This window comes from Phocoena phocoena, chromosome 19, assembly GCF_963924675.1.
Source record: "Phocoena phocoena chromosome 19, mPhoPho1.1, whole genome shotgun sequence".
Classification (NCBI taxonomy): Eukaryota; Metazoa; Chordata; class Mammalia; order Artiodactyla; family Phocoenidae; genus Phocoena; species Phocoena phocoena.
Genome location: NC_089237.1, coordinates 54,425,392 through 54,447,016, shown reverse-complemented (window position 1 = coordinate 54,447,016; position 21,625 = coordinate 54,425,392). Strand labels below are relative to the sequence as shown.

Sequence of the window (21,625 nt, the reverse complement as noted above, 5' to 3'; positions counted from 1 at the left end):
GGAGGAGAGCGGAGACGGCGGGAGAGGTTAAGCTTCTGGGAGGTCTGATTTTTTCCATGGAGAACCCGTGACACAGTCTCCCTCTCTTTCTGGATATGTGGGGGTCACTCTGGTGCCTTGGTTGGCTACCATACTTGCCTTGAAGGTACGGATGTGAAAGGTCAGAGGTGGGACAGAGGGCAAAGTCACTGCCTCGTGCAAGCAAGAAGGTAATAGCTGCTTTTTGGGCAGCGCTGCTCTCTGCAGACATGTAGGGTGTTTCCTGTGTTACCTGTGACATGTGGAAATCGAGTCCTGCTGAAAAATGCCTTTAGGCAGACAGACAAGAAGCCACACTTGCTGAAGCTGGTTGACAGTGTATACTCACATGAAGGTCAGAGAGAAATAATCACCCCCGAATGGCACAGGGGTCAGGGAAGCAGTGATAAAAAGAGCTCAGTTCTGCAATTTGTCCCATAAATGGTTGAACTAGGGCTGTGAAGGCAGAGTGAATCATAGGCGTATGAACCAGGCCACTGTTCCAGGGCACTTGTAAATGCAGAAGGAAACCATTAAAACTCTTGTGAACAATGAATCCACTCATAAAGCTATCCCTCTTCCTCAGAATGAGTGACTGAAGAGGGCTATAAGTGGCCCAAACACCAACAGTTGTGGAAGGGATGTTCCAGGAAAAGCCAGCCTCTCTTGGGATATATTTCCCAGTTGTTTGATAACCAAGACCGTCAGACTAGCCTAGGCTTGCAGGGGGTTAAGCCCAAGGACGAGGGCCCATGGGGAGGCAGAGCAGATGAAGCCGGGTATAGCTGTAGATGATGATAACCGCCCCCCCACCACGAGGCAGAGTTTTATAATATTAATTATTAGAAGCTATTCCATGTGAAGCAGCTGCTGCTCCCTTTCCTGGCTCTGTCCAAGACCCTCAAGGCAGGAGAGCTGGGGATTCCCTACCACTGTACCCAAAAAGATTCTTCCACTGAATTGTACTGAGACATGATTCGCATACCACACGTCTCATCTAGTTAAGGCATACGCTTCCACGGTTTCAGCATCTTCACAGGGCTGTGTGGTCGCCACCACAGTCTAGTTTTAGACTATTTAAGCACCCTGAAAGGAAACCACATGCACATTCAGTGCCACTCTCCACTCCCCACTTTCCCAGCCCCGGGCCATCCCTAGTCTGCTTTCTGTGTCTACAGATCTGCCTGTTCTAGACATTCCAGATAAACAGGGTCATACAACATGAGAACTTTTGTGTCCGGCTGCTTTCACTTATTTAGCATAATGTTTTCAAGGTTTACCCATGTTATAGCATGTACCAGTGCTTTGTTTTTATTGCCAGATACCATTCCAGTGTATAGATTCACCATCTTTTGTTTATCCACCCATCAGTTGAGCTATGGTCCCAATGCCTTTTCAGGGCAAAAATGTCTTTGCTTGGAACCAGCTACAACATCCTGTAAAGAAGTCGTAGATTTCAAAGTTAAGAATGTCTATTTCCCCTACATGGAATATAAAATCTAGAAAACTGAGAAGTTTTGACCTCTGGTACAGAGTACCTAGAAGTCAAGACCTAGTTAGGAAAAAATAAAAAAAGAGAAAAGAAAATGCCCCCGGACAAAAAAGCACCTTGCCTTCTGCACCGTGTTGCAATGGGAAGGTATTCTGTAGGGAAAATGGCAAGCTAAGATATCTGAGGTCTCCTGGTAATGCTCCCCTGCTCTCTACTCCAGATTATGTGGGAGTTTTGGAGCTGGGTTGGAAAGGTGAGTGCAAGAGGAGGGGGCTGGATAAGTTTCGCTTCTCAGATCCCGGGGAAGCTTCCCTGCAAGTTGGCCTTTGGGCTGCTGCTACGAGGGTATCAGACAGTCAGTGCAATCTCGCGAGACTCGGCTGCCATGTGGTCTTCATCTCATGTTAACGTCAGTCCCAAAGGGCTGCTGCTCCTGCTGCTTTATTCTGGGCTCGTTAGAATGGCTGTCCTGCTGGACGGCCTGTTTCAGCCGACCTAGATGACCTATCTGGGGCTTGCAGTGAGCTTGAGCATGGGTTCCGTGAAGCTAGAGACCCGCTGGTGTTACAACAGGATGATGTCGGGGAGGACCCATCCTAGAACCCTGCCCTTGGACTCCACCAAGGCCAGAGTGGGAGATGGACGTTAGGTGGGCCCCGTGGCCCCCATCCTCCTGGTGTTCACACCTTTGCATACTCCCTTTCCCAGAAGGGTGGGACTCCCCAAAGAAGAAGCGATCAGAAAGGATGCCTTCCTGAGAAGATGCAAGGGGCCTGGGCTGCAGACTTGGCAAGCACTACTTTACATACAGGTACGTAAAGCGGTACTTTATATGCCCATGGGCCTGGCCTTGGCTTTAAATAAATACTCCACTACATGAGCCTTGGAGTTCCCAGTAACAGAGATTCCAGTCATGTAGTAGCCTGCGTTTGAACCCTATGCCTGGATAGTCCAAGTCTCACTAGCACAGTGTTCTCCAAGTCGACTGTTGGATAGAATTCCCTGGAGGGCTAGTTAGCACGCAGAGGCCTGGGCCCCACCCCAGAGTGTGTGATTCCCTTGGTCTAGGGTGGAGCCTGAGAATTTGCATTCCTGTCAAGTGCCCAGGTGATGCTGATGCTGCTAGTCTGGAGGCCACGCTTTGTGAGTCTAACACGTGGTTACATTCCAGTCCAGACCCCCACCGTCGGCTGCCTGGGTTACCTGAACCCTTGATGCTCAAGATGCAGATGCCATCTGAACACGAGTGTCAGCCCCCTGCTTGAAGACGGTGTGTTTAGCTAATAAGTGTGTGACCAGTGCGCCATATCAATTAGATTTACAGCACTCTGTCCTTCTCCATCTTGGAGTATTCAGTTAGCCTGTGGGTGTGCAGAAAGCTCCCCTACACCTCTTGCCAAAGCAACACCCTAAGCTTGGCTCCCTCAGGTGTATCTGGGAATTGAGGGCTGCACTCGGCGGGCACTGGCTGGAGGTCACTTGCAGAGGGGACACATTTCGCCCATGCCGGGCACTGCTCCAGTCGGTCCCCCACCCCACCCCAGATGTGTGCAACTCTCCCACCTGGGGAATCTGCTCTTTGTGAGGCGGGGCACTCTTCTCCCCTCCCTCCCAGGGCCCCCTACCTGAGTGAAGTTGTCCAGGGCCTTGTGCAGGTTGGCGTGCATGCCCGTGGGAGGCTCGTTGGTGATCTTAACGGAGTTCTCCAGGATGCCCTGGGGGATGATGTGGCCCTCAGTGGAGGGCGCGGGCTCCGCACTGATGAAGACCCTGAACTCTGGGTGGCTGTTCTCACTGTGCTCCTCCAGCTTCTTCTCCAGGGTACTGAGCCACTTGGCCACCAGGTGGATGTTCTGGTGGGAAGGAAGGACCCCTTGATTACAGGCATCTGCTTAAACAATTATCAGGAAGGCGGCTTGAGGAGGGACCTGGCCTTACTTTCAAACAAATCACATCCCAGCATGAGTCTTGGGATTCCCAGTAATGGGGACCCCTTGTATCCTGCAATTCAATCCTTTCCCTCGGTGTCCTAAGTCTCTCTAGCACAAGGATCTCAAACTTGACCAGGCATCGGGATCCCCTGGAGGGCCTGCTGAAACAAAGATTCTCGGGCCTCATCCCAGAGTGGTTGATGCAGGTGGTCCAGGGTAGGGCCTGAGGGCTCGCATTTCTACCAAGTCCTTGGGTGATGCCGCAGCTGCTGCTGGTCTGGGGGCTACACTTCAAGGGTCTAATGTGTGGTTACATTCCAAATCCGGATCCCCATATCTGACACCTGGATTTTTTTGAGCCTTTGATCAAAAGTGGGGCCCATGGATCAGCAATGTTGGCCTTACCTGGAAGCCAGTTAGAAATGCAGACTCAGACTTACTGAATTAGTGGATTTTAATAAGATCCTCCAGTGATTTGTATGCATGTTAAGACTTGAAAAGCACTGATTTAAACTCCTTCTAGCTAGCTTTCCTTCCTCCCCTGCCCCTCTCGAAACCATTCTGCTAATTGTTGCCAAACTTATCTTCCTAAAACACACTGAGACACTGCTGCTCCCAGACAGGGAAAGCTCCTACTACAAGCCCAAGCTCCTCTGTCTGGTCTTTGAGCCCTTCTCCCCCAACAAAATCCCTTTCTGTCTGTCTGTCTGTCTGTGTAAAACAACATTTATTTCTTAGCACTACCTTGCAGCATGCACTTTTCACTCTAGCAAGGATAGTCACTTTGCTTCATTGCAATCTGTTTCATTGTGATGGATAGATAAAAGCTCCTTGATACATATTTGAGGAAGCCTGCTTGCAGAGCCTTAAATACACAGATCGGCACAGAGCAGAGTGCTTGGGCCACAGCAATTTGGTCTCTGAGTGCTACTTTCTCTTCCATGAAAAGAGAAATAACAATAATATTTTCCATACTTATTACCCAGGGTTGCTGGAAATAACCAAAGGTAATGGATTTGAAAGGGCTTTGTATACTGTGAAATGCTATGCAAGAGCTCGTAGCGATTGCTGAAATGAAACTCTGTGAAATGAAAGCATTCAGTTGTCATCACTCTATGGGAGCGGAGAGTCTGCTGGCTGCCTGGAGAGCCAGGGCTCGATGAGCCAGGCAGCACCCCCGGCCCGCAGTGAGAAACTCTGCCACTGCTTCAGGAATCCCCGCATCTGAGTTTCATCCTGGAGGTCTCTCAGAAACCACATCAGGGCAGCCGGTAGGTACCAGGGGGAGGAAAAGTTCTCTGCTCACTGTCTGGGGGGCTGGGTTCCTGAAGGTGCTAGTGCCCAGAAGGGGGTCTCTTTGGCAAATGAGCCTGAGACAGTCGGGGAGGTCACATCCTCCCAGCACCGAGCTGATCCAGTGGGAGGAAGCAGGAACCCCACTGTCATTCTCTTTTCTCCTTAGATTCCCACCGTTTCTGGAAAAGCGTCCCAGGGAATAGCAGATCCCTGTGCTGCTAGGCTCCAAATAAATAATGGGATAATTAAGGATGAAAACCCGACAACAACAAGTGTACAGTGAGCCATCAGGAGACAGAGGAAGTTCTCGGTAATCAAGGCCAGACGGGAGGGGAGGGACTGGCTTTTCCATGTGTCCTCCCTTCACTGATTTCTTCATTGATTCTTTTACCCCATGGGCTTTGGTTGAGTGTCTACTGTGTTCACGGTAGTGTGCTGGGTGCCAAAGGTAAATAAGGAATGTCTCTTTCCCCAAGAAAATGCAGTGAAGGACACAGCCATAGCGTAAGTGGTTTCCACGTAGCCATGGGTGCCCTCGCAGAGGTGGCTGCGGGAGAAGAGAGGAGTCAGCCACTCGCTCTGCGCCCAACAGCCCCAGGATCCATGCAAGCTGCGGAAACGGGAACAAGAGGACAGGCCGTGATTCAGGAGGGGTAGCCTTTACTTCTTGTACATGTTTAGTGAAACATGTACAAGAAGTGCTGTAGGTATTCCTATAACGGTAGGTGTTCCAGATTCCCGACCCCAGCATGAACTCTCAGTGAAGAGGCTCAGTCCTGGTTATATGTGTGATGTTCTAGTCACACATGTAATGAAGAGCCTGTAACATGTGACACGTGGAAAGGCAGAGCAGAGGAGAGCTCCATGGAATGCCTGGGACGAGATCAGCAGCCGCCACTGGATTCAGCCTCGAGCTGAACGCCGGCCTCCTGAGCATGCAGTGCTGTGAGAACAGGCCTCCTTCGGGACGGGGGTGCCATTGAAACCAGAGGGAGTGGGGGGAGAGGGAGGGTATTGAGTGAGGGTGGGGTGAGGAGCAGAACACATGGGGCCGGACTGGAAGGAGAAGCCTGGGAAGTCAGGGACGCGGGCACGGAAGGAAAGGTGGCCCAGGGACTGCAGGGGTCGACCCAGGGACGGGGTCAAGAGTGACCCCAGCAGGGCAGAGGGGTCGTACCTGCAAAAGAACCCAGTGACCTTTCTTGGCAGCCAGGTCCAGCACAGCCTCAGCCACTACCTCCTGTCCTTGGCCCAAAGACACGTTGTGAAAGTTCCGGTTGTTGAAGGTATATCCGAGTTTTTTACCTAAAAGGGGCAGAGAATGGTCATCATTGCCTGTAATGCCATTGAGTGCTCATGAGGAAACGCGCACCTCCGCGCGGCTCCCCCATCGCAGGCTGCGGGAAGCCGTGCACCCCGACCTCACACACGGACCCCCTTCCTTCACGGGGCAGGGTTGCTGCATCTTCCAGCTTTTTTTTGCCAAAGAGAAGGAAGCACTTGTCTAGACAAAATACTTCACCCCTCCCTCCTCACTTAGTCCCTGCCAACTAAAAACTGGCACTTGCCATCTGCCTGTACAAGGATTAAGTCACTCGCTACTGTAGCCGCTGACCTTCAGCACCCTATGAAAGGAGTTCAGGGTGGAGACCAGGAATGAGGCCCTCTGTGCTCTGGGAAGAACTGGCAGAACAGGTCTTCAGATAGTTAGGGATTCTCAGGAGAAGATGTTACGAGCCCAGCTCTTACGTGTCCTCATATCTAGAAAAGCACTCCAGTCCTTCACGGTGACGTCTGCTCTTCTGCAAACACGTGTGCCTGACTGCATGCCCCCCCTCACCAAAACCACATGTGCACTGACCTCCGAGTTGCTGTCTGCTGGGCTACAGTCCTCATTTTGCCCCCAAGAAAACTTAACTCACAACTCTCACATCGTGCTTTTTTTTCAGTTGACATCCCAAAGAGTGGGCACATGTGCCGCTGCCCTTCTGTGCAGACTCCACTTGAAGAGCAGGCATTGGGCCACCATCCTAGAGAGTGAAAGGCTCGAAGAGTAGCAAGCGTGTAGGCGTGGCCAGGTCTGACGTGCTTTGTCCCCTGAATATATTAATAATAATATACATTTTCCCTGGAAGCTTACTGGGAGGCAAGGCCAAGAGGGGCACGACTCGGGTAGTTCGGCTTCCTGTACTTTATGCCATATGAACCTCCTCCCTGTTATTCCCACCACATAGAACCTTTACCCTCGTCATTTTGCACGAATTAGAGTGAAGAGAGGCAAGAGGCCAGCCACGAAGGGGCTTGGCTGCGTAGGTGTGAATGCTTGTATCTCACTGTCGGGAATGGAGTAAGGGAACGGCCACGCAAACGCACATGTCACAGCTGGGTCACTGGAGCAAGGCTGATGCTTAAGAGTTGCTCTGCGAGCCCAAGAAAGACTTCACACAAAGAAATAACCTTAATATAGGCAGCCAATTCTGCTTGGACAGCAGCTATTCACCCAACCCAATAAAGTTTGGAGGGCTTCCCTGGTGGCGCAGTAGTTGAGAATCTGCCTGCCAATGCAGGGGACATGGGTTCGAGCCCTGATCTGGGAAGATCCCACATGCCACGGAGCAACTAGGCCCGTGAGCCACAACTACTGAGCCTGTGCGTCTGGAGCTTGTGCACCGCAACAAGAGAGACCACGACAGTGAGGGGCCCGCGCACCGCGATGAAGAGTGGCCCCTGCTCGCTGCAACTAGAGAAAGCCCTCGCACAGAAACGAAGACCCAACACAGCCATAAATAAATAAAAAATAATAATAAAGTTTAGAGAAATTACATAATATTCTTTAGACAAAAGGATCAAAAAATGTGTAATACCATGAAGGAATCGTCAAGCAATTTTTCTAAGAAGGTGAGATGCACAAGAGAAAAGAGGAGAAATTTAAAAGAGAAAAAGAATAAAAGTCTGTACTTAACAAATTTAGTTTCAGGGGAACTAAAATTGAAGTTGCAGTTTGATACTTGTGCAAGAAAATTTAAAGAACACTGTCAATATTGGATGTGTCTTTAAAGCACTAAAACAAAACTATAGTGTGTTCTTTAACTGTATAAGACCAAACAAGATGATGACTTTTTGTAGTGAGGAATAGTTATTACAGATTCAACTGAGATGAACCCAAGAAATACCCTTATTAAACTCTATAAATCCTAGCTGGCAATAGATTTGCTGTCAGCTTTAGAGCCAAGACTATGAACAACTTATTCCAGAGAAAAAGAACAGGATAAAGATGCTGGGATTATTAGATAGCCTCGGTGACATTTCTGCTCACAAAGACCCTACTTCTCTTCTTTGTTCACAGACAAAGGGTACAGGAAAAGAGGGCTTAACGAAAGATTAGTTCGAATTCCATGTGCTACGGCTTCCATGCCCCCACCCCCCTGCCTTCAGCTCCTCTGTCCCTTTCAGATCTTCCTTCCAGCACCCCTATGGTGGTGTCACCAGGAGCCAGGCCGCACTGTGAGCCTCCCTGAGCATCCTGGTGGCCGTCCCTCCACGAGCTCCAGTCTGAGGACGCTACAGCGTCCGTGGCCCGCCGCCTAGCTCACATACCCCTGGGGCTGGGAGGAAGGGGAACATCCTTCTAGCCTTGTCTTGTTACTTGTCCTCATATCCTTTCATGTGCTCTCTTCTTTTTTTTTAAATTTAATTTATATTTATTTTAACATCTTTATTGGAGTATAATTGCTTTACAATGGTGTGTTAGTTTCTGCTTTATAACAAAGTGAATCAGTTACACATATACATATGTTCCCATATCTCTTCCCTCTTGCATCCCCCTCCCTCCCACCCTCCCTATCCCACCCCTCTAGGTGGTCACAAAGCACCGAGCTGATCTCCCTGTGCTATGCGGCTACTTCCCACTAGCTATCTGTTTTGGGTTTTTTTTTTCGGTACACGGGCCTCTCACTGTTGGCGGCCTCTCCCGTTGCGGAGCACAGGCTCCGGACGCGCAGGCTCAGTGGCCATGGCTCACGGGCCCAGCCGCTCCGCGGCACGTGGGATCTTCCTGGAGCGGGGCACGAACCCACGTCCGCTGCATCGGCAGGCGGACTCCCAACCACTGCGCCACCAGGGAAGCCCTAGACATCTGTTTTACATCTGGTAGTGTATATATGTCCATGCCACTCTCTCATTTTGTCACAGCTTACCCTTCCTCCTCCCCATATCCTCAAGTCCATTCTCTAGTAGGTCTGTGTCTTTATTCCCGTCTTGGCCCTAGGTTCTTCATGACCTTTTTTTTTGCTTGTTTTTTAGATTCCATATATGTGTGTTAGCATATGGTGAGATATCATCTCACACGGGTCAGAATGGCCATCATCAAAAAATCTACAAACAATAAATGCTGGAGAGGGTGTGGAGAAGATGGAACCCTCTTGTACTGTTGGTGGGAATGTAAATTAATACAGCCATTATGGAGATCAGTATGGAGGTTCCTTAAAAAACTAAAAATAGAATTACCATATGACCCAGCAATCCCACTACTGGGCATATACCTTGAGAAAACCATAATTCAAAAAGAGTCATGTAACACAGTGCTCATTGCAGCGCTATTTACAATAGCCAGAACATAGAAGCAACCTAAGTGTCCATCGACAGATGAATAGATAAAGAAGATGTGGCACATATATACAATGGAATATTACTCAGCCATAAAAAGAAACGAAATTGAGTTATTTGTAGTGAGGTGGATGGACCCAGAGTCTGTCATATGGAGTGAAGTGAGTCAGGAAGAGTAAAACAAATACCGTATGCTAACACATGTGCTCTCTTCTAAAGCACATGCTATTGGCTACATTGCCTACTAACTCTTATGTTTTCTGCCTTCTATCAACTTCCTAGCAAGAGTCACTTTTATTAGGGGTTTTGGAACTTGGTTTAAAATATTCCATATTTTCTGTCTCATCATTATCTTGGTGAGCTTTAATGCCACTATGGATGACTCAGCCAACACCCAGCCTCATGCTTCGTCATCTTCAAAGAATTTCTTTCCATTTCTGTTCCCCGTTCCCAGTGGCTGCAGCGAGGCTTTGTCCCTGCAAACTCTCCCACATCTGGCACATCATTCTTTCATTTTTACTCACAACTCTAACTTCCTGCTGTCCAGACTGCTCACTCTCTTACTCCTCCTTGCATATTACTCTATATCAGCAAAACGTCCAGTCCATTGGCTCCTCTGTGTTTTCTAACCTTCATCTTTACCTCCTTCTTATTTTAAGATGGACCCAACAATCCTTCATTTGAGCCATGATCTTATAAAATTCTTCACTCCATTGCCCATTCTACGTCTGCATCCCCCAACTTCTGTAAAGCCACAACCCTGTACAAGTCTATGTGTTAATACAGGAGAAAAAATAACACACTGAGTGAACCGGTGCCACCACAAGCTGATGCTCCTCAGTCTTGTGAGGCTGTCTGGTGATCTGTCACGTCCAGAAGCTGGCTATGTTGTCCACTCCCCTCTTCCCGTAACTTCCTAATGGCTGCCCCGCTTCTTACGCTCAGCACTTTGCTTCACGCTTTACTGCTCCCTCTGCCCGACAAAACATCTGCCACCTGGTAGAACACCTTCCATTTACTGCCATTGTATGTGCCTCTGCGCACATCCCTGTTCCATCCCCATCCCTGCACAGCCCCCTCTCAGTGGAAGGGCTGTCCCCTGTCCCCAGCACATGAACAGATGGGTGAGTGTCCCTCCACACAGAAACTACACTCTTCCAGTCTTGAAGCTGCTCTGTACAGACTGTACTTGCTCCATCCTAGCCAACTTCAACTGACGCTTAAGAGAAAGAGAATGGAGTCAGGAACAATGAAAAAGAGGCTCTCAGCAAAGTGTTGATAATCTAGCTGCAAAGACACTGAATTGAAAACTGTTTCCTTGAACACACCTGGTAGCAGGCTGACAAAAATCTAAAGGAACTCCTCCTCTGACCAGCACATTGGAAAGAGGGAGAGGAGGCAGTGGAAGGCCCAAGTGGTAGATAAACGGAAACATTTTGTCAATGCCAGGAACTGGACAAAGGAGGATGGAGACCAAGCAAGATCATGCAAGAGTCAAGTCAAAGAAGGACCAGAGAAGGTGCCTTGTAAGGGTGGGAAGGGGAGGTCCTCTGTTGGGAGGGTAGAGGACGATACTGTGCTTCGCAAGGGTGTGACAAAAGGATGTAAAGGAAGGAGCAAACCGAGCTGCCTCAAAGAATAGACGCGTCATCATCGTCATTTTAATGCCGTATAATGCTACTGTACTTTTAATGTTTCAAAGCCTTCTCACATCTGAGATTTCATTCTTATCTTCACAGTAACCCTGGGAGGAAGGTATTAGGGGGTGATTGGAAATGATGGGTGATTGCTTTTAGATGAAGCAAAAGCAAAAATAATCATGCAAATAAGGAAGTGTGGCTCATTCAGGAAGAAGGTGATGAGAAGAGAGAGAAGGTAAAGAATTAATCTGCAAACGCAAGAAGGAATGCTGTGCGGGTGGGTGGAAGTGGGTTCATGTTAAAACATAGGCCAAGGAAAGTGGATGGAATTCTGTCCTCCTCCTTCGTCAAAATTGTTGAGGAAGGAAAATCTTGGAGGAGACTAAGAGGCATAAAACTGCCAGAAAAGCTTAGATTCTTTAAAAAAAAATTTTAATTAAAAAAATTTTATTTTATATTGGAGTATAGTTGATTTACAATGTTGTGTTAGTTTCAGGTGTACAGCAAAGTGATTCAGTTATACATATACATATACCTATTGTTTTTCAGATTCTTAGAAAAGCACAGATTCTTAACCAAGTGTCAATGGATGAGCTTCAGAAGCTTAGAGAACTCCAAAAATCATATATAGTATTTTGTCTGTCTGTGGGTTCATGCATTTCGGGAGAAGGGCTGGAGTGAGGATGGGGGAACAAAATCTTTCATCTGCCAAGCTTTGTCTGCGTCTACATGGAGTAAAACAGTGTCTGATGGAGTCTGATGCACAGACTCTGCCCAAGCACAGAGACAGTGAGTTTCCTGAATAAGCGGGGGCCTAGGGGACATAGGGGAAAGTGAGTCAGTTATGTGGATTCCAAACCTGAGAATAGGAGTCCGTCAGGCACAATGATTAGATCCAAGATGTGGAGCACATGATGTCACCAGGGTATATGTTCTAAATGGGTGCATGAGAAAACGAATCAAACCATCCAGAACGCAGAGGGGGAGGAAGAGAGAGAGAAAGAGGCACAGGTGCCCAGGCAACCTCTAGCCGATGAACAGCAATATTGCCTCTGGTCGGGAAATATGCGTTAAGATGAAGCCAAGGGCAGGGCTGAGGTGACTTATTCAGAGACAAATAACCAATACGGTTCAGGGACAGGTCAGCTTGCCTGAAACGACAGAAAGCTTCAAACTACATGATGGAATAATAGTTGGGGGTCAATTGGCAAAGAACAGTAGGAAATTGCTCAAAAACAGGGTATATGAAAGCTTCCGAAAAGGAAAATACTGAATAAAAATGAGGAGACTAGATTTGTCATTATGAAAGGAATAAAACCAACATGGGACAGAAGGAATACAGAATCTATGAAAAAGTGAAAGTCAGGAATAACATAGCAATAACAACAGTTCTTATGCTCATTTATTCATTCGTTTGTTAATTCATTCAACCGATATTTACTGAGTACCTCTCTGTGCTAGTTACGCTTAGGCACTGGTAAGAAAACGATGAGCAAGATGACACGGTCCTTGACCTCCAGGGTCTTAGCGACATGCAGGCAGGCAAACGTAAGTTAAAATTGTAAAAGAAGGGTCTAATTAGAATTGTATTCAATGCTCTGAAGCAAATAATATGTATAAGGGGAAACCAAATGGTCTTGTGCAGAGGTCAGGAGAAGCTGATCCCTGCAGGACTGGCAGGCATTGGACTGACGAGCTGGGGAGAAGTATTTCAGGTAAAAGGAATTGCTTGAGAAAACGCCCTGGGCCGGGAGGGCTCACGATGGAGAACCTAAAAGAGCCATGTGGCCAGAGAAGTGTGAGTTTGAGGGAATGTAAGATCCAAGGCTGGACAGAAAGGCCAGGCCATGCAGGTCACAGAGACCATGTTTATAGTACTGGACATTACCTTGAGAACTGTGGGGAACCACTAGAGCGATTTAAGTGGGAGAATGATAACAATCAGACCTGAGGTTTGGCAAGATGAGTCTGGCTGTAAGAGCAGCAAAAATTGCAGGTGGGGGAGGAGAACCGGGATAAGTTAGGAGGCTATTGTGATAGTCCAGTGAGAGATGTGGTGACTCAGAGGAGGGAGACACAATGAAACAACTAGACTCATTTGAAACACATTTAGAAGGTGGAAGCAATAGGACTAGATGTGATAGGTAGTGGAGGAGGGGTCTAGGGTGACTGATTCCCAGGTTTCCGGCATGAGCAACTTGCTGAATGGTGGTGATATTTACCAAAAATGATAGAATAAAATTTCCAGAGATAAAGAGAGGTGTGACTCTCCCACTTGAAAAGGCAGGCTGAGTGCTGAGCAGGTGAATGAAAAACACCCGTACCTAACTCAGCTCATGAAATGTCAGAACACACGGTAGAAAGATGATCCTAAAGTTTCCAGGGAATAAAAATAGGGCACCAACAAAGAAACAAGGGAAGAATAGCACCCTACTAGCATATGGCCTCCTATGAATAAAACTGAATTCTAGGAGACAACTGAGCAGTGTGGACACATTCTGAGTAAAAATCATTTTGGACCTAGCAGACCTATTTAAAGAGTATGTGGGCAAAACTGGTCTTTTTAGACACCCAAAGATTCAGAAATTTTACTTCCCGTGATTTTTTTCTGATGACTTATGCTACCAAATCTAGGATGAAGCCAATTGATTGGCAGTAATGGGAGCTAAATTCTTATTTTTCATACCAGGGAATAAATAGATACTGAAACTTTATAAATTCAGAAATAGTGATATAAATTATTAGTAGGAAATAGAGAAACAATTGTCAGAAGGAATAAATTCAGAAATAGGCAAAACCCCAGTGCCTGGGAAGGGGGACTGGGTGTGGGAAGGGCTGGAGCTGAGAACTATTGCTTTTCATTTTAAATTCCTTATTATAGGTATTTTAAAAATATGTTACTTGAACTTTTTAGGAGATTACAAAAATATACATTAAATTAGTGAATAAGATAATTCTCTTCCTTATACAGAACTCATCTATTCTTTAGAGCCAAACACCAGGCTCTAAATCTACACCAGGTGTAGATTCCTTTCATGGAGGTGTATTACCTGGTCTGGATTCTCATCCATAAAGACCTGGCTCTGTAAAAACCTGCTGAGGCCTTATTTAACTTTGCAACATGTGTAGTTTTGCTAGCTTTTTTTTCCCCCTTGGCCGCGCCACGAGGCTTGAAGGATCTTAGTTCCCTGACCAGGGATAGAACCAGGGGCCACGGCAGTGAAAGTGTGGAGTCCTAAGCACGGGACTGCCAGGGAACTCCCTAGTTTTATAGTTTTGATTAGTCATCCATTTGTTCATCCCTTTATTTAACTTACATTTTTAAAATGTATTTATTTTGGGCTTTTCTGGTGGCGCAGTGGTTGAGAGTCTGCCTGCTGATGCAGGGGACACGGGTTCATGCCTCGGTCCGGGAAGATCCCACATGCCGCGGAGCAGCTAGGCCCGTGAGCCATGGCCGCTGAGCCTGCATGTCCGGAGCCTGTGCTCCGCAATGGAAGAGGCCACAACAGTGAGAGGCCCACGTACCGCAAAAAAACAAAAAAGCAAAAACAAAACCAAAAACGAAATGTATTTATTTTCTTTTATTTATTTATTTTTGCTTGCGTTGGGTCTTTGTTGCTGTGCGTGGGCTTTCTCTAGTTGCACGAGCTGGGGCTACTCTTCGTTGCGGTGTGCGGGTTTCTCATTGCGGTGGCTTCTCTTGTTGTGGAGCACGGGCTCTAGGTGCACAGGCTTCAGTAGTTGTGGCACATGGGCTCAGTAGTTGTGGCTCATGAGATCTGGAGTGCAGTCTCAGTAGTTGTGGTACACGGGCTTAGTTGCTCCGTGGTATGTGGGATTTTCCCGGACCAGGGATGGAACCCGTGTCCCCTGCATTGGCAGGCGGATTCTTAACCACTGTGCCACCAGGGAAGTCCTATTTAATGTATTTATTTACTGAGTGCCTAGCACGTGAAAATACAGAGATAGGAACTTGAATACTACCTTGAAAAGGACATCTATTCCCAGAGCTCTCACTCTCACATAAAGATACCGTAGTAGTCACTAGACAATTACAATGTGATATATAGACAGAAGGGTGCTCTAAGAGCACATGGGGAGGGGTACCCAGCACCTTGGAAATCAAGTAGGGCTTCCTGGAGGTGGTGACATTGAAACTGGTATCTGAAGGATGAGTAGAAGGTAGCCTGGTGAAGGGGATGCCAGAGGGGGGACAGAATGTTTGGGAGAATGGAATGGCTTCCATGTAGAGTGAAAAAGAGGGGAGTAGGGACATGTAGGCAGAATAAGGAGTGCCCAAAGGTGCCCATGTTCTAAATCCCGGAATCTGTGAATATATGTGACTTTACAGGCAAAAGAGACTCTGCAGATGTGGTTAAAGACCTCCAGATGGGGAGATTATCCTGGGTTATCTGAGTGGGTCTGATATAGTCATAGGGGTCCTTATGAGGGAAAGTGGGAGACCGTAAGCCCCATGTATGATTTCTGACCTCTAGAACTGTAAAATAATAGTTAGTGTTATTTTAAGCGTCTAAGTTTGTGATAATTTGTTACAGCAGCAACAGGAAACTAATAATGGAAAATAGGCTGGAGAGATAGGGAGGGACTGGAGGACAAAGCTCCCTGTAAGCCATGTTAAGGTGTTTGGACTTCATCCTGAGGGCACTAGGAGCCTGTAAAAGGACTGTACTTGTTTTTCAGAATAACTGCTCCAGCCACAGGAAGGGGAATGGGTGCGTGGGTGGTGGGACAAGGTCTCCTCATGAACCTGCTACCTTACATCCCAGAGCAGTCCTCCCTCTGTTCATGACCCCCTGGGGTTGGTTCAGCAATTACCCTGATTTCTGTATGGTTAGCAAATACCAAGCACTGCAAAATGAACCTTGAATCAGGAAAAGAGAAGCTGACAGACGCAGAGTGACAGTGCATGGGGCTGGTGCAGCCTTGGCTCCATAATGAGGTCTTCTTACCTTGATTTTCCACATCCTTCAGTGGGTCCACCCCTGGAGACAGGATAAAAAACATGGGAGTGGCTGGTCCCAATTCTTCAAAAGAGGCTGCAAAGTCCAGTGCTCTTCCCACCACATATTTGCTTCCTAACTTCTCCTCAATAAAATCTCTGCCAGGAATAAAAGAAGGTCCACGTGTGTATAGCAGTCACAGAATAATAACATATGAGCAACAGAGGTCTGTAGACATGGAAGGATGTGCTCAAGATCACGGCTTGGCAGTTACGGAGCTAGGACCAACGCCAAGCACGACTCACTGATTAAGTTGACACTTACGACCTTTGCTGCTGGTCGTGCACCTGCTCACCTAGATCAGGGCTCCTTCTGGATCCCCATCCAGCCAGGCCACCACTGACTCCTCTGTGGAGCTGGGATTTCCTGTTACATCACCACCACCCATCAGAAGCCTGCCAGGAGCAACGCCTTCCGGAAGCTTGCAGGCAGCTAAGCCCTCCATACATTGTATCCCTGGGATCCTCCATTCCTATCCATGATTGAAGGCCCTCCAGGCTTCTAGTCCCTCACGTTCTATCATTCTCTGTGTTTCCTTTCACCTTACTCCACTTACCAATGTTCCTCTTCCTATGTCCCATTTCAGGCTAAACAAAACCTTGCAGTTGTAACCACTTTCTGACAATCCAGCCTAACTCTTGGCCTTAAAAGCTCCCGCAAGGACAATGTTTTCCCTGTACCCTTCTCAGCTGGGCTCATTCTCAGTACTGGGAGCTGGGATCACGGTCCTGCTCACGGATGACCATTACATCTAAACCCTTTCTTTCCCACTCGTGTGGCTCCACTGAGGCTCGTTTGCCCTGACTGTACCACCACGACCCCTGCACATCCATGTCGTCCACTGCTCCTTTGGTCCCTTTACTCATTCACTCATCACTTGGACTTTGGCTCATGGACTGTCTCTCCACCAGCCTGAGTGACGTTAGCGTCCATGTGGACAATCCTCCAGGTTCTTAACAATCTTCCATTCTTCCCCATGTCAGCCACCTGATTCCAAGGCCACACCCTCATCCTTGTGGTTTACTTGGGAACTTTTTCTATGTCTGAAACCATAAATGGAAACATCTCACTCTCTGACCAAAGCTTTCCATCCTTATAGTTCTTTTAGTAACTTATCATTGGTGAACTTATTCTTTACCTGTAATGGTGCCACAAATGCAGGATTTTCAGTATCTTGGCCTCCCTGGTGTTTTTTCTTTCTTTCTTTCTTTTTTTATCATCCCCTTATTCTTGTCACTACAAGTCTTGTTCAATTCAGGGTAGGCTCCATGGCCTGTAACTTCCTCTTTTCTTTTTTTTTTTTAAAACAACTTTCTTGAGGTACAATCAACATACCATAAAATTCACCAATTTTTAGTATACTATTCAATAATGTTTAATACATTCACAGAAGTGTAATCTTCATCATAATCCAGTTTTAGAACATTTTAAGCCTGCAATAAGATTCTCCTGCCTATTTAGAGAATTCCTATTCCTACCCTCCAGCCCCAGGCAGCTGCTAATTCGCCGTCTCTGTAGGCTGCATGGCCTGTGACTTCTAATCATTCTCCTGCCAGAACCACACACCTCCCTTCCCTAAGTCTTATTCCACCAGGGATCCATGCTCTGAATCTACCCTAGGGCTGTTGGATGCAGCTGTAGAAAATCATCCAGTGGTGAAGGCTGGCGCCCTACAAATGCAGGATCTCACCAGGTGGGCCCTCAATGCCGCTTGGAATTCTTTGAGTTTCCCTGGTCAGCAGTCTCCCATTTTTTCACAGATCCTATTTCAGATGTTTTGCACATTCCTCAAATCTCCAACCCTGCCACCTCCCCTTTCACACAAACGCAGCGAGATCTTGCTTCCTGATCCTCAGAGGGAGTGGAAGTCATGAGACAAAACCTTGCTCAATTTTCTGCCATGCTTTTAGCACCTCTGCTGCAGTCACACCCACCTCTCTCTGTCTTTTGTAATGAAAGGGGTGCTCCTCCCGCCAAGTGTGACCTTTCCATCTGTCCTCTGGATCTCACATCTCCTGCCACATTACATGTGATCCGCCTCCTTCCCAGTGCTGATACTGATGAGCACCTCTTCCCAAAGGGTCCACTTAGATATTAAGACAACACATGGCAAACACAGAGCAAGCAACGGGCCTCATGGGATTTTGGTTGTTGGTACAAAGGCTCCCATCAAGATAAACTTGTGGCCTTTGTGCTCAGCCCTGCCGGTCTGGCCGCACCCATCCTGGCTTCGCCACCACCCTGTCCCTACCTCATGGCATAGGTCATCCGGTCAGGCCGCATGGCTCTCATCATGCAGAGGCGCTGCAGGCCTGTCTTGTTCTTCCACTCCTGGGGGAACTTCTCCTTCTCGGGACATTCTGATTCGATAAACTTTTTCCAGCCCTTGGCGGATCCCTCAATGTCCCGATCCAGATTACAGAATTCTTCCATTGATGAAAGTGCCTGAAAAATGTCAGGGTATCTTGCTATGAAATGCAGTTTCTCCAGAAAGCTGTCATCTGTGTTGTGTTGGGGGTTGGCGGGGGGCAAGGCGGTATTTTAGACATAATTCTGTCTCGTTCATACTCTTTTCTGGAGTCTTGAATCTTCCCGCCCAGTAAACTCAAGGTAGAGGAAGGATTTTGATCAGCTTACCATCAGCAACCTGTCCCAATAATATGCAAGGATGGGAAATGCTCAGCTGTGGAGACCAAGCAGCACCTCCCTCGAGGGTACTGCTGGGAAGAGGGACAAGAAGGGATGCTGGGATTTTTCTGGTCCCGGAGCCCGGACACTTGAAGTCAGTGACTCTTCTCTTTCATTCCCATACTCACACTCACTCTGCCAGCAACGCCTGTCAATTCCTCCCTCAAAATGTCTCTAGAATCACTGACTTTGTGTTAATGCCAACTTTAACATTTCTCTGTGTCACCTGCTTCCCTAAGCATTAAATCCCAAGGCATAACATCTGAATCAACTCTCTTCATTTAGGGCTTCCCCCCAATCCGTCCAGCTAACCAGGTGGCCCATTTCCTCCCTCCTCTGTCCACACACATCTGCCCTCAGCCCCGGAAATGTGCCAGATGATCTCCAAACTTGGTGCCTTGTTCACACTAGTTTCATCACGGGAGTGGTCCTGTTCTCTTCTCCACCAAATTCCACTCCTTTCCTTTCTTGCACTGGTCACGATTGTTTGTCAAGGTTCTACAAGTTGTTAAAGTCCAGTCCAAAATCAGTCACGTCCACCTCTCTAACCTGGAACGCACAGCCCTCCTACCCTTCTTTTGTGGACCACGTGGAACTACTCACAGAGTTGGTAATTTCCAAAATTTACAAACAGCTCATGCAGCTCAATAACAAAAAAACAAACAACCCAATCCAAAATTGGGCAGAAGATCTAAATAGACATTTCTCCAAAGAAGATATACAGACTGCTAACAAACACATAAAAGAATGCTCAACATCATTAATCATTAGAGAAATGCAAATCAAAACTACAATGAGATATCATCTCATACCAGTCAGAATGGCCATGATCAAAAAATCTAGAAACAATAAATGCTAGAGGGGGTGTGGAGAAAAGGGAACACTCTTGCACTGCTGGTGGGAATGTGAATTGGTACAGCCACTATGGAGAACAGTATGGAGGTTCCTTAAAAAACTACAAATAGAACTACCATATGACCCAGCAATCCCACTGCTGGGTATATACCCTGAGAAAACCATAATTCAAAAAGAGTCATGTACCAAAATGTTCATTGCAGTACTATTTACAATAGCCCAGAAATGGAAACAACCTAAGTGCCCATCTTTGGATGAATGGATAAAGAAGATGTGGCACATATATACAATGGAATATTACTCAGCCATACAAAGAAACGAAACTGAGCTATTTGTAATGAGGTGGATAGACCTAGAGTCTGTCATACAGAGTGAAGTAAGTCAGAAAGAGAAAGACAAATACCGTATGCTAACACATATATATGGAATTTAAGAAAAAAAAATGTCATGAAGAACCTAGGGGTAAGACAGGAATAAAGACACAGACCTACTAGAGAACAGACTTGAGGATATGGGGAGGGGGAAGGGTGAGCTGTGACAGAGCGAGAGAGAGGCATGGACATATATACACTACCAGATGTAAGGTGGATAGCTAGTGGGAAGCAGCCGCATAGCACAGGGAGATCAGCTCGGTGCTTTGTGACCACCTGGAGGGGTGGGATAGGGAGGGTGGGAGGGAGGGAGACGCAAGAGGGAAGAAATATGGGAACATACGTATATGTATAACTGATTCACTTTGTTATAAAGCAGAAGCCAACACACCATTGTAAAGCAATTATACCCCAATAAAGATGTTAAAAAAAAGGATGTGTGACTGCTGATCACTTTAAAGCCATACCCCTCCCTCTTCCTCTTCTGCTCCACTCCAGGACAAGCTGACAGGTAAGCCTGGGTGCTCCCTCCTTTGGTGCCGAAGGGAAGTTGTATCGTGCAAGCCCCGCCCCACTCCCCAACGACCAGAACACCCGCAAGACACCTCCTTTCCGGGCTCTCTCAAGCCGATTTCAGACTGCTTGGGAGTTCCCCTGCTCTTCCCAGAAAGTCTCATTATGTGAGTAATAAACTCTTTCGTGCCTTCTAGTTATGCGCAAGGCGTCATCAGTCTGGACATGGGAACCGCATTTTGGGTGGGGTCCATCCTGTTTCTTCAGAGTGCTCACGTAAACGTTACTCACTTAGGCGGTCGCTTACCTGCAGCCTTTCTGTGGTCACTCAACTCCACTTGTGTGTTCGATCTCTCTAATGAGATTAAAAGCTAGACTGTCTCCAAAGCACCTACTGCAGTGCCATGAATTTTAAGGAATCCACCATTCCTGTTATGTGAAATCATTCATTCATTTGATAGTTATTGGACGCCTGCTACATGCCAGGTACTTGGGAATACAAATGTGAACCAAAAAAATACACTTGCCTTTGGGGAGCTTACAATCCTAAGCGAAAGAGACGAGGGAGGCCTTAGTAGGGATGTAGAATTCTGCTGGGCAGAGAGAGAGGTAGAGGGAAGGGCAGGGCATTTCATGGGGAAGGATCCACAGAGTCCAAGTCTGGAGTGGGGAGGGTGTGGGGCATGGTAGAAGGCAGTGTGACTGTGGAGGACGGGTCTACAGGTGACAAGGGGGAGGTCAGGCTGGAGAAGGACACGTGCACTTGACCAGGGCTCGCCCAGCCTCTTCTCCCGTGTGGAGGAACACATGTCCAGTCCTTAAGTGCCCTTTCACGTGGGCTCTGTGGCTTCCTAATTTCACCCTTAGCATACAGAGCAGGGAACACACCAGTCATTGTGCTGAGAAGTGGCGTGGAGTGGCACGGGGGATGGCGGAGGAGGCACCAGGAGACGAGAGCTCTGCTCTCGACGTCACCTCTTATGAGCCTCTTATGACGCGGAGCCTGTTTTTAAACCTTTGTGGGCTTTGACTTTTTCATTTGGAAAATGAGGCCAAGTAACCGTTGTCTGCATAGCTCATACTCTAATGTAGATACAAGTGCTTTGAAGACTATAAAGCCCCTCTTGGTGCTTTTCTGGGGCTCCTACAGTTATTGAATTGCAATTGCTGGTTTCCTTGTCTGGGACTCCCA

The 21,625-nt window shown here is 47.4% G+C and overlaps 1 protein-coding gene across 1 annotated transcript in view; it reads right to left on the bottom strand.

Annotated features, from left to right (window-relative positions):
- The window catches only part of DNAH9 (dynein axonemal heavy chain 9), a 300,462-nt gene that overhangs the window by 21,934 nt on the left and 256,903 nt on the right, over positions 1–21,625 (bottom strand). Inside the window, 4 exon segments of the mRNA XM_065896659.1 lie at positions 3,136–3,363; positions 5,915–6,042; positions 15,956–16,104; positions 18,258–18,451. Coding sequence (XP_065752731.1) covers positions 3,136–3,363; positions 5,915–6,042; positions 15,956–16,104; positions 18,258–18,451 — 699 coding nt within the window.